We start from the raw sequence: 13,411 nt of genomic DNA on the forward strand, positions 1-13,411 counted from the left end.
TCATAACAGTGAAACACAACAATCAACAAGCCAATTTGGGCTTGTATGTGGCAAAAACAGAAGGACCAGCATTATGGGTTGTGATTGGCTGAGACAACTACAAAGTGATTGGAAGATCCATTCACCAATTGCATGCCACATCCCCGGCAATGAAGCCATCTGAAAGCAAATGAAGAGAGGTACTGAGTGATACCACAACTGTCTCCATGCTGTATGCATAAACTATTTACCCAACAGAGGGCAAACAGGTGTTGGTGCCAACCTCTGTGCCTCTGGTTGGCAAGGAAGGACCATGCTACTCAGAGGAAGCGGGAAAGCAACGAAAGCAGTGGTCCAACTGCAAATGTTTTGTAGGCAACATATCTGAGAAAGCTTTTAATATGTTAATCAGGCAGTTACTTGCAATATGTGGCTTGGTTTTAAACTGGAAGAGAGGTCAAGGACCTTCAGGAAAGTTGCAAGCATTCAGCTTTTGTGAATACAAAGAACCACAATCTACTCTGTGTGCATTAAGGTTATTGCATGAACTTCAAGTGAGAGACAAAAAGCTGCTTGTAAAAGTAGATGCAAAGACCAAAGCCCAGCTGGATAAATGGAAGACCAAAATGAAAGGAGTCAACAGAGATACAAAAACAGAGGATTCGTCAGATGATGTTGTGCATGAGAAAACCAAGAGGAGAGATCAGATTGTAAAAGGAGAAGGATTAGTAAGAGAATGTTCTAGTGAACTAAATGCACCTTCTCAAGATCAAGATGAACAAACTAGAAGAAAAAGGAAGGAGAAGAAAGGTGTCCTGAGCTGTCAGGATCACTTTCTGCAGTCTCAGAGTCAACTCCTACAACCCCAGTGCCTCCGATTGTTTCATAGTCCCAAGTCTCTCCTGCCAAGCAGAGTGACCTTTCCTTGTCAGGAAGGAATAAGAATATCCCACAGGAATAAGAAATCCTCCACAGCAATTAAATCTTTAGGTCTGAATGGGACAATTTAAAACTTACTATGCTGTGGATGTCTATATAGTAATTATATTATATAGTATGCTGTGTATATAGTTGAGATGCATTCTATATTGAGTTGGAGTTTATAGCAAAGCAGAGAGGAGTGTTGTGTATTTAATACTTCAGTAATATTTGAGTAATCTTGTAAACATATTGTTTGATTAAGTATTCTTGTTCATTTCAATAACTCATTCTGGTTTATATGTAAAAATAAGTGAATTGCACGCGTCATGGTGCTACCACATCATACGTGAATGCCTCGATTAAAGTAAAAACTGAAGTTGGATTTGCATTTCCAGCTCTCTTGTTTTCCTTTTAATTAGTCTAATGTTTTGGAGTTACAAAACATAACATTCTCAAGCAGGTATTTATAAAAGTTTGGCATATATAGAAGTTTTAGACGTCATGCTGAATATTTGCAGTCTGAAGGAAGTAGAAGCACTGCTGTGCTTACTTCGTAATTGCACTTTATGTGCTGGGCCCGGGTCACGTCCTCTGAAAGGATAACACAGGTAACTAGATCACAGATTAAAAAAGAATAATCTCAAAGGCTGTAATCACAATGGGTCCTTCACGTGAACCACAAACAGTCCAACATGTTTGTTCAGGAAGAGGGTTTTGCCAGTGTTTGGGAAGGTTTAAGTTAGTTTGAAAGGAGAAGAGACACAGAGTTAGAATACAGACAAAATTAGATGTAAAACTAACTCAATCCAGTGGGTACCTAGATGATAAGAATATGACAGGAATGCAAGGCTGGACTGCATCTATTTTAAAACAAGGAGTCTGACAAATAAGGCCGAGGATCTGAGATTAGCATAGATTAGCACGTGGGACTATAATGTTGCTTCTATCATGGAGAGATGTTTGAAATTTGGTCATGACTATTAACTCAATATTACAGGGAATGGAGCTTTCAGGCTTAGCAGAGGGGAGGGGATGTAAACGAGGAGGTGGAATTGCAATATTAAAGAGTCCATTACTGCAAGAAGTTCTTCATATTGGTGGAGCTTGTTGGGCAATCATTTTGTTGGGGATATACCATAGGAATCGTGGCAGTAGGCCGAAGAAAAAAGGAAGATATGTAGGCAAACCACAGAATGATATAAAAATAATAGGATAATTGTAGTGGGGGATTTCAGCTTCCCCATATTAACAGGGATTATATGGAGTGGGCAGTTCCTAAAGTGTGTCCAGTAGAGCTTCCTGAGCTGATATGGGGGAGGACTGGACAATATCAGTGGGAGACATTTTGGAGATAGTGACCATAACTCAAAGTTTCACGGCAATTATGGAGAAAGCCAAGGATGGCCCAGAACACTAAGGTCCAAAATTGGGGAAAGACCAAATTTAATATGATGATACAGCAGCTAGAAAAGGTGAACTGGGGCAGTTACTTCCAGGCAAGTCTACAAGCAATCAGCGAGAAGCACTCAAAAATGAAATGCTGAAAGTTCAGGACCTTAAAGATGAAAGGAAAGGCCAACAATGCCAAGGAATATTCATGTCAGGTTAAAGGTAAGGGAAGCTTGCATAGGACAGTAGTAGGGATCTGCGAACAGGAGGGGCTGTACTGGAGGATGCAAAGTGAAAGGGGGTGAATTTAATAGGAAATAGCAAAGGGGGTGTGAATTTACATGAGTGGGAAAGATTAAAGGAAATCCCAAAGTGTTTTATAAGTAAAAGAGTAGACCCATTAGGGATCAAAGTGACAATCAGTGCATGGAGCCAGAAGCCTTAGATGAGATCTCAAATGAATACTTCCCAGCTGCCTTCACTATGAAGGATGTCATTGTAGCTGGAGACATATTTTAAACTGCTCTGGGAGGCAAGAGAAGAAATGGTGGGGACATTTGACAGAAAATTTCAGCTCTCTGAATCCTGCTGGAGGGGAATGTGATGTGACAATCCTGCTGGAGGGGAATGGGATGTGAGAATCCTGCTAGAGGGAATGGGATGTGAGAATTCTGCTAGAGGGAATGACATGTGAGTTCCTCTAGAGGGAATGGAATGTGAGAATTTTGCTAGCGGGGAATGGGATGTGAGAATGCTACTAGAAGGGAATGGGATGTGAGAATCCTGCTGGAGGGGGAATGGGATGTGAGAGTCCTACTGGAGGGGGAATGGGATGTGAGAATCCTGCTGGAGGGGGAATGGGATGTGAGAATCCTGCTGGAGGGGAATGGGATGTGAGAATTCTGCTGGAGGAGAATGGGATGTGAGAATCCTGCTGGAGGGGAATGGGATGTGAGAATCCTGCTGGAGGGGGAATGGGATGAGAGAATCCTGCTGGAGGAGAATGGGATGTGAGAATCCTGCTGGAAGTGAGAATGAAAGGGGAGAATCCACCTGGGAGAGAGAATCCAAGGTGAGAATCCTGCTGAAAGGGGGAACGGGAAGTGAGAATCCTACTAGGAGAGAAATGGAGTTGAGATTCCTGGGAGAGAGAGTTGGAGGTGAAAATCCTACTGGCAGGGCGAATGGGATGTGAAACAGAGAAAGCAGCCTCAAAGGGGCCAAATGGCCTCCTCCCATCTCACCTTTGAAGTAAAGTGACATGAGGTGAGGTCTCTCAGTTGGAGCTCACTCACATCCATACAGCTCGAGCAATTGCGTTGTGAGGAGAATCCCTGAGGTCACGCTCCCACATAAGCCTGATCCCATCGCCCCACTCACTTTTCAGCATTTTCACGGCCAACTTTTGAGTGGACCCATCTTCCATCTTCAAGTACGCCTCCTTCACCGAGCCAAACTCCCCTGGAAATTAAAATGGAACCAATTGTTGGCAAAGCAGAGAATGGTGTCATTGATATTCCCACCGATGGGAGCCTTAGCTGATTTTTCAGGGGGTCTAGGCACACTGAAGTTGGCACAGTGACCTGTACTGGACGACCTACAGGCCCAAGGAGCAGGAAGTTATGCTACAATTGTACCAAACGTTGGTTAGGCCACAGCTGGGCGACTGTGTGCACTTCAGTTTGCCACAGCGCTGGAGAGGGTGCAGTGGAGATTCACCGGGGTTAGAGTGCCTCTTGTGGCTCCGGGCCAAGTCAATGCATTCTGCACCCAGTGCAATGTGGTCACATTACTTGTAGGCAGTTTCGACCATAAGCAGCAGTAAGATTATATTCAGGTTCTTGGGATAAATATTGGCAAGGGCTGAGGAAATTGCTGTGCCACTATGAATGAGAAATATTTATTTTATTTACAGGAGAGCCCAAACAGTACGTCAAAAACAGCAGAGCACTAGCTGACTGTGCTGTAGTGAGGCAGGATTACTCTGGCAAAAGAGGAGACAATTTAGCCAACGCTGTTTGTCTGCAGTGCCATCCCACCAGTGCTACATTATCTGCTCGAGCCTCTGCAGTGGGACCTGCACACACAACTGTCTGACTCAGAAAGACCAGCATCTATTGCAAAGCTTCGCTCTTTCCCAGTGCCAACTGCATTAAGGTAAAGCATAGATTTACCAAGCACAGTGCATCATGCAAAGAAGGCAAAGACCAAAGAAAGCAGCTGAACAATATTAAATTTAGATTTAATAAAAACAGATTATGGAAGTCTGAAAGAAAAACAAAAAGTCATGGAAGCACTCAGCAGTCAAGTATCACCAATGGAGAGAGAAACTGGTTTATCATTTCAAAAGAAGGGTTTTGTGGAGAGATAAACTGGTTTATTGTTTCAAAAGAAGGGTTTTCAGTCTGATGTAAATACTCTGTTTCTCCTTCCACAGACGCTTCCTGACCTGCTGAGCATTTTTAGGATATTTTGTTTTGGTTTCACGTTATACTCCACTGCAAGTGAGGGACTGCTCATGTGATTAATATTTTCTTCCAATTACTTGCTAACCAACTAGCTTCTGTGGGCACTGGATGTATAGTCAAGACTGACTTCAGTACCACCATGATGGTGTACCAGCAATTCCTAGTGATTTTACAGTGGGTCTCAGATCAGTCCACTTTCTGGCTTAGCAACTAGCAGTCATCCACATTGTTTCACATTGTCCTGTTGTATATTCTGTGTCAGTCAATGTCTTCAAGGAGAAATTAAAGGAAGCATCAGCCAGAGACCTGGGTCTCCTCTCCCACCGACCAATGGATAGCAGTAAAGCAAGAACAGCCACGTACACTCAGGAGGGTAAATGACTATCAGACCTGCTGATTGACTGACCTCTTCCCAGCGTCCGACCCAGTTCAAGGCGCTTCTCGTGGATGAAGATGTCTTCCAGCTTCTGCTTCAAAGCATCACTAATTTCCAAAGTGTCAACTGCATTCAGAGAACAGAGAATTACTGGGTGCAGGGCTGAAGAAGGCAACCTAGCATTGTACCTAACTGGGATGAATGAGGAAGTGCGAAAGGAAGCATTATTTTTGTCTTGTGAACTATGAGTAGTTTTCACAAGCTGATTAACTCAGGAACAAGTTTTAAAAATCCAATTCACTACATTCTATAGTTAGACTCTTCAATAAATCGAAGTTACAATAACCTCAATGAAACTGGTCACTATATGTCAATGGGTTATTATGGCCTTGAATGCTGTGTAATCTTACTGCACCTTGACCAATCACATTGGCTCCAACAACACCAGGGTCAATGGCTCTCAAACAGATTAAAATTCCGCAGCACACTGCTTTAACACAATAGCTATTGGCTATTCCAGCTTGTGCTCTTTAACAATATGATTAACAAGGCGAACAGATGGGTTCAGCTTTTTGTATTTCACACAGAGGGAAGCAAAAGTGTGGAACAGGCTGTGACATAGTCAGCGGAGGTGGATCACGTCACCAGTTTTGAGATAGGGGATGGATTTACATCTCACAAAATGGAAGAGGTACAAAGGATGGATAAAAATTGCAGTCAGAAAGCATGTATATGTGTGTTTAATACACCCACTCCACTGTGCGTGTTCTTTTCACCCAGGCACCAAAATAATCTTTAGGGCCTGATTTACATGCACACTTCCTTAAGAAATAAATGCTAGTTTGATGCCTCCAAAAAAAATTAATTTTGGTTCTCGAGTTCATCTGTGATAAATCCAAGCAACGTGAATCAAAAATTCTTTAGAAGTGAGGAACAAAGAACTGTGGAGCAAAGAGGCTTAGGTGTCGTTAAATCCTAACCTATAGGTCCAAAGTGTAATCAAAGTGGTAATTTATGAAGTAAATATTTTACACAGAGAGTGAAGGGTGCCTGGAATGTGCTGCTGGGGGTGGCGGTGGAAGCTGAAATGATGGCAATATTTGGACAGGAACATGAACAAGTAGGGAGAAGAAGGATATGGACCATGTGCAGGAAGATGGGAGTAGGTGAAATTGGTAATAGGGTTTGCACAGACATTATTGGCCAAAGGGCATCTTCCTGTGTTATTCAATTTTATGTTTTATTTTCTATATTGGAATTAATCTCAAGAGCACTCAGTAACATGAAATATTTGGCATAAGCTCCCCCTTGAACCTGCTCTACTATTTAAGAAGGGCTTGCTAATCTGATTGTAACCTCAATCCCGTGTTACTGCCTGGTCCTTCACTTTCCTTGCTTTCCAGGGAACATATTCAAAGATTCCAAACAGTGACCACTGCTTCTACGTTTGTAGATTCACTCACTCATGAAAACATTCTACCCACATTCACTGATTCAAGACCTCTCAGGACTGTGATTTAGAACAATGGAAGTGAAGTGTTTATGGCTCCACAAGTCAATAGGGTGGTTTAGGATGCTGCACAAAGTATGAGCCCATGGTACTACAGGAATAAAACTATCACAGGCAGGAGATTGGCTGACCGGCAGAAGGCCAAGAGTGGGAATAAAGGGGGCATTTTCTGATTAGCTGCCAGTGACTAGTGATGTTCCTCAGGGTTCAGTGTTGGGTCCCCTACCTTTCATGTTATACGTGAGTGATCTGGATGACAGAATGATGGTTTTGTGGCCAAGTTTGTGGATGATACAGCGATAGGTGGAGAGGTAGGTACCACTAAGGAAACAGGGAGTCTGCAGAAGTGCTTGGATAGATTAGGAGAATAGGCGAAGAAGTGACAGAGGGAATACAGTGTCTTGAAGTGTATGGTCTTCCACTTTGGGAGAAGAAATAAAGCAGAGGTTGATAGGCTCTCGATTAGTAATGGCATCAAAGGTTACAGGCAGAAGGTAGAAGAATGGGGTTGAGAGAGAAAATAAATTAGACATGATCAAATGGCAGAGCAGACTTGATGAGCTGAACGGCCTAATTCTGTTCCTATGCCTTGCAGTCTCCATAAGGCCACAAGACTGTAAGACATAGGATCACAATTAGGCCATTCAGCCCATCGAGTCTGCTCCGCCATTCCATGGATCCCACTCAGCCCCATATACCTGCCTTCTCGCCATATCCTTTGATGTGACCGATCAAGAAACTATCAACTCCCCTCTTAAACATACCCACTGACTTGGCCTCCACCGCAGTCTGTGGCAGAGCATTCCAGATTCACCACTATCCGGCTAAAAAGAATTCCTCTTTATCTCTGTTCTAAAGGGTCACCCCTCAATTTTGAGGTTGGAACCTCCAGTTCCCAATACCCCCACCATAGGACACATCCTCTCCACATCCACCTAATCCAGTCTTTGCAAAACAACCCCCCCCCCCATTCTTCTAAATTCCAGTGAGTACAGGCCCAAAGCTGCCAAATGTTCCTCATACGTTAACCCCTTCATTCCCGGAATCATCCTCATAAAGCTCCTCTGGACTCTCTCCAATGACAACACATCCTTTCTGAGAAATGGGGCCCAAAACTGTTGACAATACTCCAAACAACAGGAATTCTGCAGATGCTGGAAATTCAAGCAACACACATCAAAGTTGCTGGTGAACACAGCAGGCCAGGCAGCATCTCTAGGAAGAGGTGCAGTCGACATTTCAGGCCGAGACCCTTTGTCAGGACTAACTGAAGGAAGAGATAGTAAGAGATTTGGAAGTGGGAGGGGGGAGGGGGAGATCCAAAATGATAGGAGAAGACAGTAGGGGGAGGGATGGAGCCAAGAGCCGGACAGGTGATTGGCAAAGGGGATATGAGAGGATCATGGGACAGGAGGCCCAGGGAGAAAGACAAAGCGGGGGGGAAACAATACTCCAAGTGTGACCTGACTAATGTCTCAATGGCTCAGCATTACATCCTTGCTTTTATATTCTATTTCTCTTAAAATAATGCCAACATTGCATTTGCCTTCTTTACCAAAGACTCAACTTGTAAATTAACCTTCTGGGAGTCTTGCACGAGGACTCCTAAGTCCCTCTGCACCTTTAACGTGTGAACTTTCTCCCCATTTAGATAATAGTCGGCACTATTGTCCCTTTTACCAAAGTGCATTATCATACATTTTCCAACATTGTATTCCATCTAACAACACACATCAAAGAGCTCTTCCTTCAGTTAGCCCTGATGAAGGGTCTCAGCCCGAAACGTTGACTGTACCTCTTCCTACAGATGCTGCCTGGCCTGCTGCGTTCACCAGCAACTTTGATGTGTGTTGCTTGAATTTCCAGCATCTGCAGAATTCCTTGTGTTTGTATTCCATCTGCCATCTTTTTGCCCATTCTTCCAATTTGTCTAAGACCTGCTGCAATTGTATTGCTTCCTCAGTACTCCCCCACCTACCTTCATATCATCCACAAACTTTGCCACAAAGCCACCAATTCCATTATCCAAATTATTGACAAACGATGGGAAAAGTAGTGGTTCCAACACTGACCCCTGAGAACACCATTAGTCACTGGCAGCCAACCAGAAAAGGCCCCCTTTATTCCCACTCACTGCCTCCTGCCTGTCAGCCATTCCTCTATCCATGCCAGTGTCCTTCCTGTAATGCCATAGGATTTCATCAAGCATCCTCATGTTTGGCACCTTATCAAAATCTTCTGAAAATCCAAGTAAATGACATCCACTGCCTCTCTTTTGTCCACTCTGTTTGTTACTTCCTTGAAGAACTCTAACAGATTTGTCAGGCAATATTTCCTTTTACGGAAGCCATGCTGACTTTGACTTTATTTTGTCATTAGTCTCCAAGTACCTCATAACCTCATCCTTAATAATAGACTCCAACACTTTCCCAGCCACTTACGCTAGGCTAAATGGCCTATAATTTCCTTTATTTTGCCTTCCTTCCTTCTTAAAGAGTGGAGTGACATTTGCAATCTTCCAGTCCTCCAGAACTATGCCAGAATCAAGTAATTCTTGAAAGATCATGACCAATGCATCCGTTATCTCTCTCAGGACTCTGGGATGTAGTCCATCTGGCCGAGGTGACTTGCCCACCTTAAGACCTTTGAGTTTGCTGAGCACTTTTCCCTTTGTAATAGCAATGGCAGTCACTCCTGCTCCCTGACACTCACGGACCTCTGGCACACTGCTAGTGTCTTCCACAGTGAAGACTGATGTAGAGTACCCATTAAGTACATCTGCCATTTCTTTGTCCCCCATGACTACCTCACCAGCATCATTTTCCAGTGGTCTAGTATCTTTTGGTACCCTGCTTTATATTATTGGTAAGTCTGCCCCCATATTTCATCTTTTTCCTTCTTATAACTTTTTTAGTTGCCTTTTATTGGATTTTAAAAGCTTCACAATCAACCACTCACTTTTGCTACCCCCTTATATGCCTTTTCCCTGGCTTTTATGCAGTCTTTAACTTCCCTTGTCAGCCATGGTTGCCTACCCCTGCCATTTGAGAACTTCTTCCTCTGTGGGACATATCTATCCTGCGCCTTGTTAATTATTCCCAGCAACTTGAGCCATCTCTGCTCTGCCGTCATCCCTGCCAGTATTCTCCTCCAATTCACCTAGGCAAGCTCCTCTCTCATGCCTCTGTAATTCCCTTTATTCCATTGAGTTATGCTTCTCCATTTTAAATTGCAGTAAGAATTCAATCATTTTATGATCATTGAATCCTAAGGGTTCCTTTACATTAAGCTCCCTAATAAAATCTGGGTTATTACACAATACCCAATCTAAGAGAGCCCTTCCCCAAGTAGGCTCAAGCACAAGCTGCTCTAAAAAGCCACCTTGTAGACATTCAACTCTCATTGAGTCAGAAAGTTAAGTTGCAGCTTTATAAAACTCCGGTTAGGCTGCATCTGAAGTATTACATACATTTCTAGTCACGGCATTACAGAAAGGATGTGGAGGATTTGAAGAGGTTTACCAGGATGCTGTCTGGAATAGAGGGCATGTGGTATAAGGAGAGATTGGACAAACTTGGGTTGTTTTCTCAGCGGCAACAGAGGCCCAGGGGAAACCTAGAATTTTATAAAATCATGAGAGACATAGATAAAGTAGACAGACAACATTTGTTTTCTACTGATTGAAGTATCTAGTATTAGAAAGAATGCATTTAAGGTGAGAAGGAGAAAGTTCACAGGCAAAGTAAGTTTTTTTTTAAAACACAGAGACGGGTGGGTTTCTGGAATGCTCCATCGAGAGTAAAGAAGGTGGCAGGCACGACAGAGGCATTTAAGAGGCTCTTTGCCACATGAATATGCAGAGAATGGAGGGAGATGGATCATGTGCCAGCAGAAGGGGTGAGGGGTCACAAGCTCAACTAGTTTGGCACAGCATAATGAGCCATAGGGCCTGATCCTGTGCTGTACCATCTGTGTTCTATGTTCTGATTGAACATGCTGGAGAGCTAAAAGTATTACATTACTCAGTGGGGCAGAAATTAAGGAGGACTTTCATCTGGTGGAGAATTCAGAGGCATGGTGAATAATCTTAAAACATTGGCAAGCAATCAGAAAGCACCTTCACCTGGTCTATTGAAAGATGAACCTCTTCTCCAAGGGTTTTAAATGCTAGGCAGTAATTTGAGGTCCTAAGATCGAAATCCATTGATTTACATTACATAAGGAGCTTCAGGATATGGAGGCAAGATAGATAAATGGTCAGAATGCCAGATCAGAATGAGATCTTTTTAAAAATGAGCTTTATTGGTCAATGTATATTGAAACACACAGTGAGTTGCATTGTTTGCATCAAATCAAATCAGTGAAGATTGAGCTGGGTGGCAGCCTGCAAGGGTCACCACGCTTCTTGCCCCAGTACAGCACGTCCACAACTCATGAACCCTGACCCTGACCGTATGCCTTTGGAGTGTGGCAGGAAACTGGAGCACCCAGAGGAAACCCACACAGTCACAAGCAGAACGTACAATCTTTATAACCATATAACAATTACAGCACGGAAACAGGCCATCTCAGCCCTTCTAGTCCGTGCCGAACTCTTACTCTCACCTAGTCCCACCGACCTGCACTTGGCCCATAACCCTCCATTCCTTTCCTGTCCATATACCTATCCAATTTTTCTTTAAATGACAATATCGAACCTGCCTCTACCACTTCTACTGGAAGCTCGTTCCACACAGCCACCACTCTCTGAGGAAAGAAGTTCCCCCTCGTGTTACCCCTAAACTTTTTCCCCCTAACTCTCAACTCATGTCCTCTTGTTTGAATCTTCCCCACTCTCAATGGAAAAAGCCTATCCACGTCAACTCTATCTATCCCCCTCATAATTTTAAATACCTCTATCGAGTCCCCTCTCAACCTTCTACGCTCTAAAGAATAAAGACCTAACTTGTTCAACCTTTCTCTGTAACTTAGGAGATGAAACCCAGGTAACATTCTAGTAAATCTCCTCTGTACTCTCTCTATTTTGTTGACATCTTTCCTATAATTCAGTGACCAGAACTGTACACAATACTCCAAATTTGGCCTTACCAATTCCTTGTACAATTTTAACATTACATCCCAACTCCTATACTCAATGCTCTGATTTATAAAGGCCAGCATACCAAAAGCTTTCTTCACCACCATATCCACATGAGATTCCACCTTCAGGGAACTATGCACTATTATTCCTAGATCCCTCTGTTCTACTGCATTCTTCAATGCCCTACCATTTACCATGTATGTCCTATTTTGATTAGTCCACTTACAGGCAGTGGCGGGAATTGGATTCCCGAATGCTGATCACTGGGGCTCTAAACCAATTGCACTAACCACTGCACTACTGTGACACCCTAACTGGATGGGCTGGATGGCCTACTTTGGCTCTTGTGCTGTAATTTGGTTGAAATGACTCTGAGCATCTATCGGGCATGATACCTCCGAGTTAGTTTGTCCACTGCAACATAACTACACCAAAAAGGAACCAAATAGCCACCAGACTCACGCACATGTGGCCTCGATGCGCATTGCTCCCCTGCGATTGTAGCTTCTTCCTGCTCGGTACTGCACCACCTGGCCCACTCCATTGGACGCAGGGACAGGAGCAAAGGCAGCTCTGTGTGGAGAAATGACTTGAGAAATTAGAATTGGGCTCACTGTACAATACAGCTCCCCCAACAAGCAAGCATCTCAGAATCATAAAGTCACGTCAATAATAACCATTCACTGCCTGTAATCCCCCATAGCTGAGGTCACGCTTCTGGAGTTACTTTGTGCTTACTGTTGAGATTATTGGGATCAAGGTGTGCTATGTATTCAGAGCCGTACACACCATGTTCAGGGGGAGCTCAGCAGCTCAGGCAGCACCTGTGGATGGGAATAAACAGTCAGCGTATTGGGCCGAGACCCTTCATCGGGACAGGAAAAGGTCGTGGGAAGAAGTCAGATGAAAAAGGTGTGGGGAGGGGAGGATGAAGTACAAGGTGGCAGGTGATAGGTGAAACCAGCAGGGAGAGGGGTGAGGTAAAGAGCTGGGAAGTTGATTAGTGAACTGGAGAAGGGGGAATCTGATAGGAGGGGACAGAAGACCATGGAAGAAAGGGAAGGGGGAGGAGCACCAGAGGGAGGTGATGGGCAGATAAGAAGAGAAGGTGTAAGAGGGAAACAGGAATGGGGCATGGTGAAAGGAGGAGGGGGCAGTTACCAGAAGTTTGAGAAATTGATGTTCATGCCATCAGGTTGGAGGCTACCCAGGTGGAATATAAGGTGTTCTTCCTCCAACCTGAGTGTGGCCTCATCGCGACAGTAGAGGAAACCACGGACTGACATGTTGGAATAGGAATGGGATGTAGAATTGAAATGGGTGGCCACAGGCAATCCCACTTTTTGTGGTGGATGAAGCAAAGGTGCTCGGCGAAGCAGTCTCCCAATCTCCATCGGGTCTCACCGATATACAGGAGGCCACCCCAGGAGCACCAGGCACAGTAGGTGACCCCACAGACTCACAGGTGAAGTGTCACCTCACCTGGAGGGACTGTTTGAGGATTTGAGTGGTGGTGGGGGAGGAGGTGTAAGGACAGTGTAGTTTGCAAGGATAAGTGCCAGGAGGGAGATCAGTGGGGAAGGACAAATAGTCAAGGAAGTTGTGTAGGGAGCAATTCGTACAGAAAACAGGAAGTGTAGAGGAAGGAAAGATGTGCTTGGTGTTAAGATCCAGTTGGAGATAGTGCC

The 13,411-nt window shown here is 44.1% G+C and overlaps 1 protein-coding gene across 2 annotated transcripts in view; it reads right to left on the reverse strand.

Annotated features, from left to right (window-relative positions):
• The window catches only part of tyro3 (TYRO3 protein tyrosine kinase), a 108,350-nt gene that overhangs the window by 31,709 nt on the left and 63,230 nt on the right, over nucleotides 1–13,411 (reverse strand). Inside the window, exons 11-13 of one of the 2 annotated variants that reach the window (XM_072265046.1) lie at nucleotides 12,190–12,296; nucleotides 5,164–5,259; nucleotides 3,670–3,750 (exon numbers count right to left, since the gene is read on the reverse strand). In XM_072265046.1, coding sequence (XP_072121147.1) covers nucleotides 3,670–3,750; nucleotides 5,164–5,259; nucleotides 12,190–12,296 — 284 coding nt within the window. The remainder of the gene's footprint in view (nucleotides 1–3,669; nucleotides 3,751–5,163; nucleotides 5,260–12,189; nucleotides 12,297–13,411) is intronic. The other variant, XM_072265055.1, reaches the window with a different exon arrangement.

Source organism: Mobula birostris, chromosome 1 (genome assembly GCF_030028105.1).
Source record: "Mobula birostris isolate sMobBir1 chromosome 1, sMobBir1.hap1, whole genome shotgun sequence".
NCBI lineage: Eukaryota > Metazoa > Chordata > Chondrichthyes > Myliobatiformes > Myliobatidae > Mobula > Mobula birostris.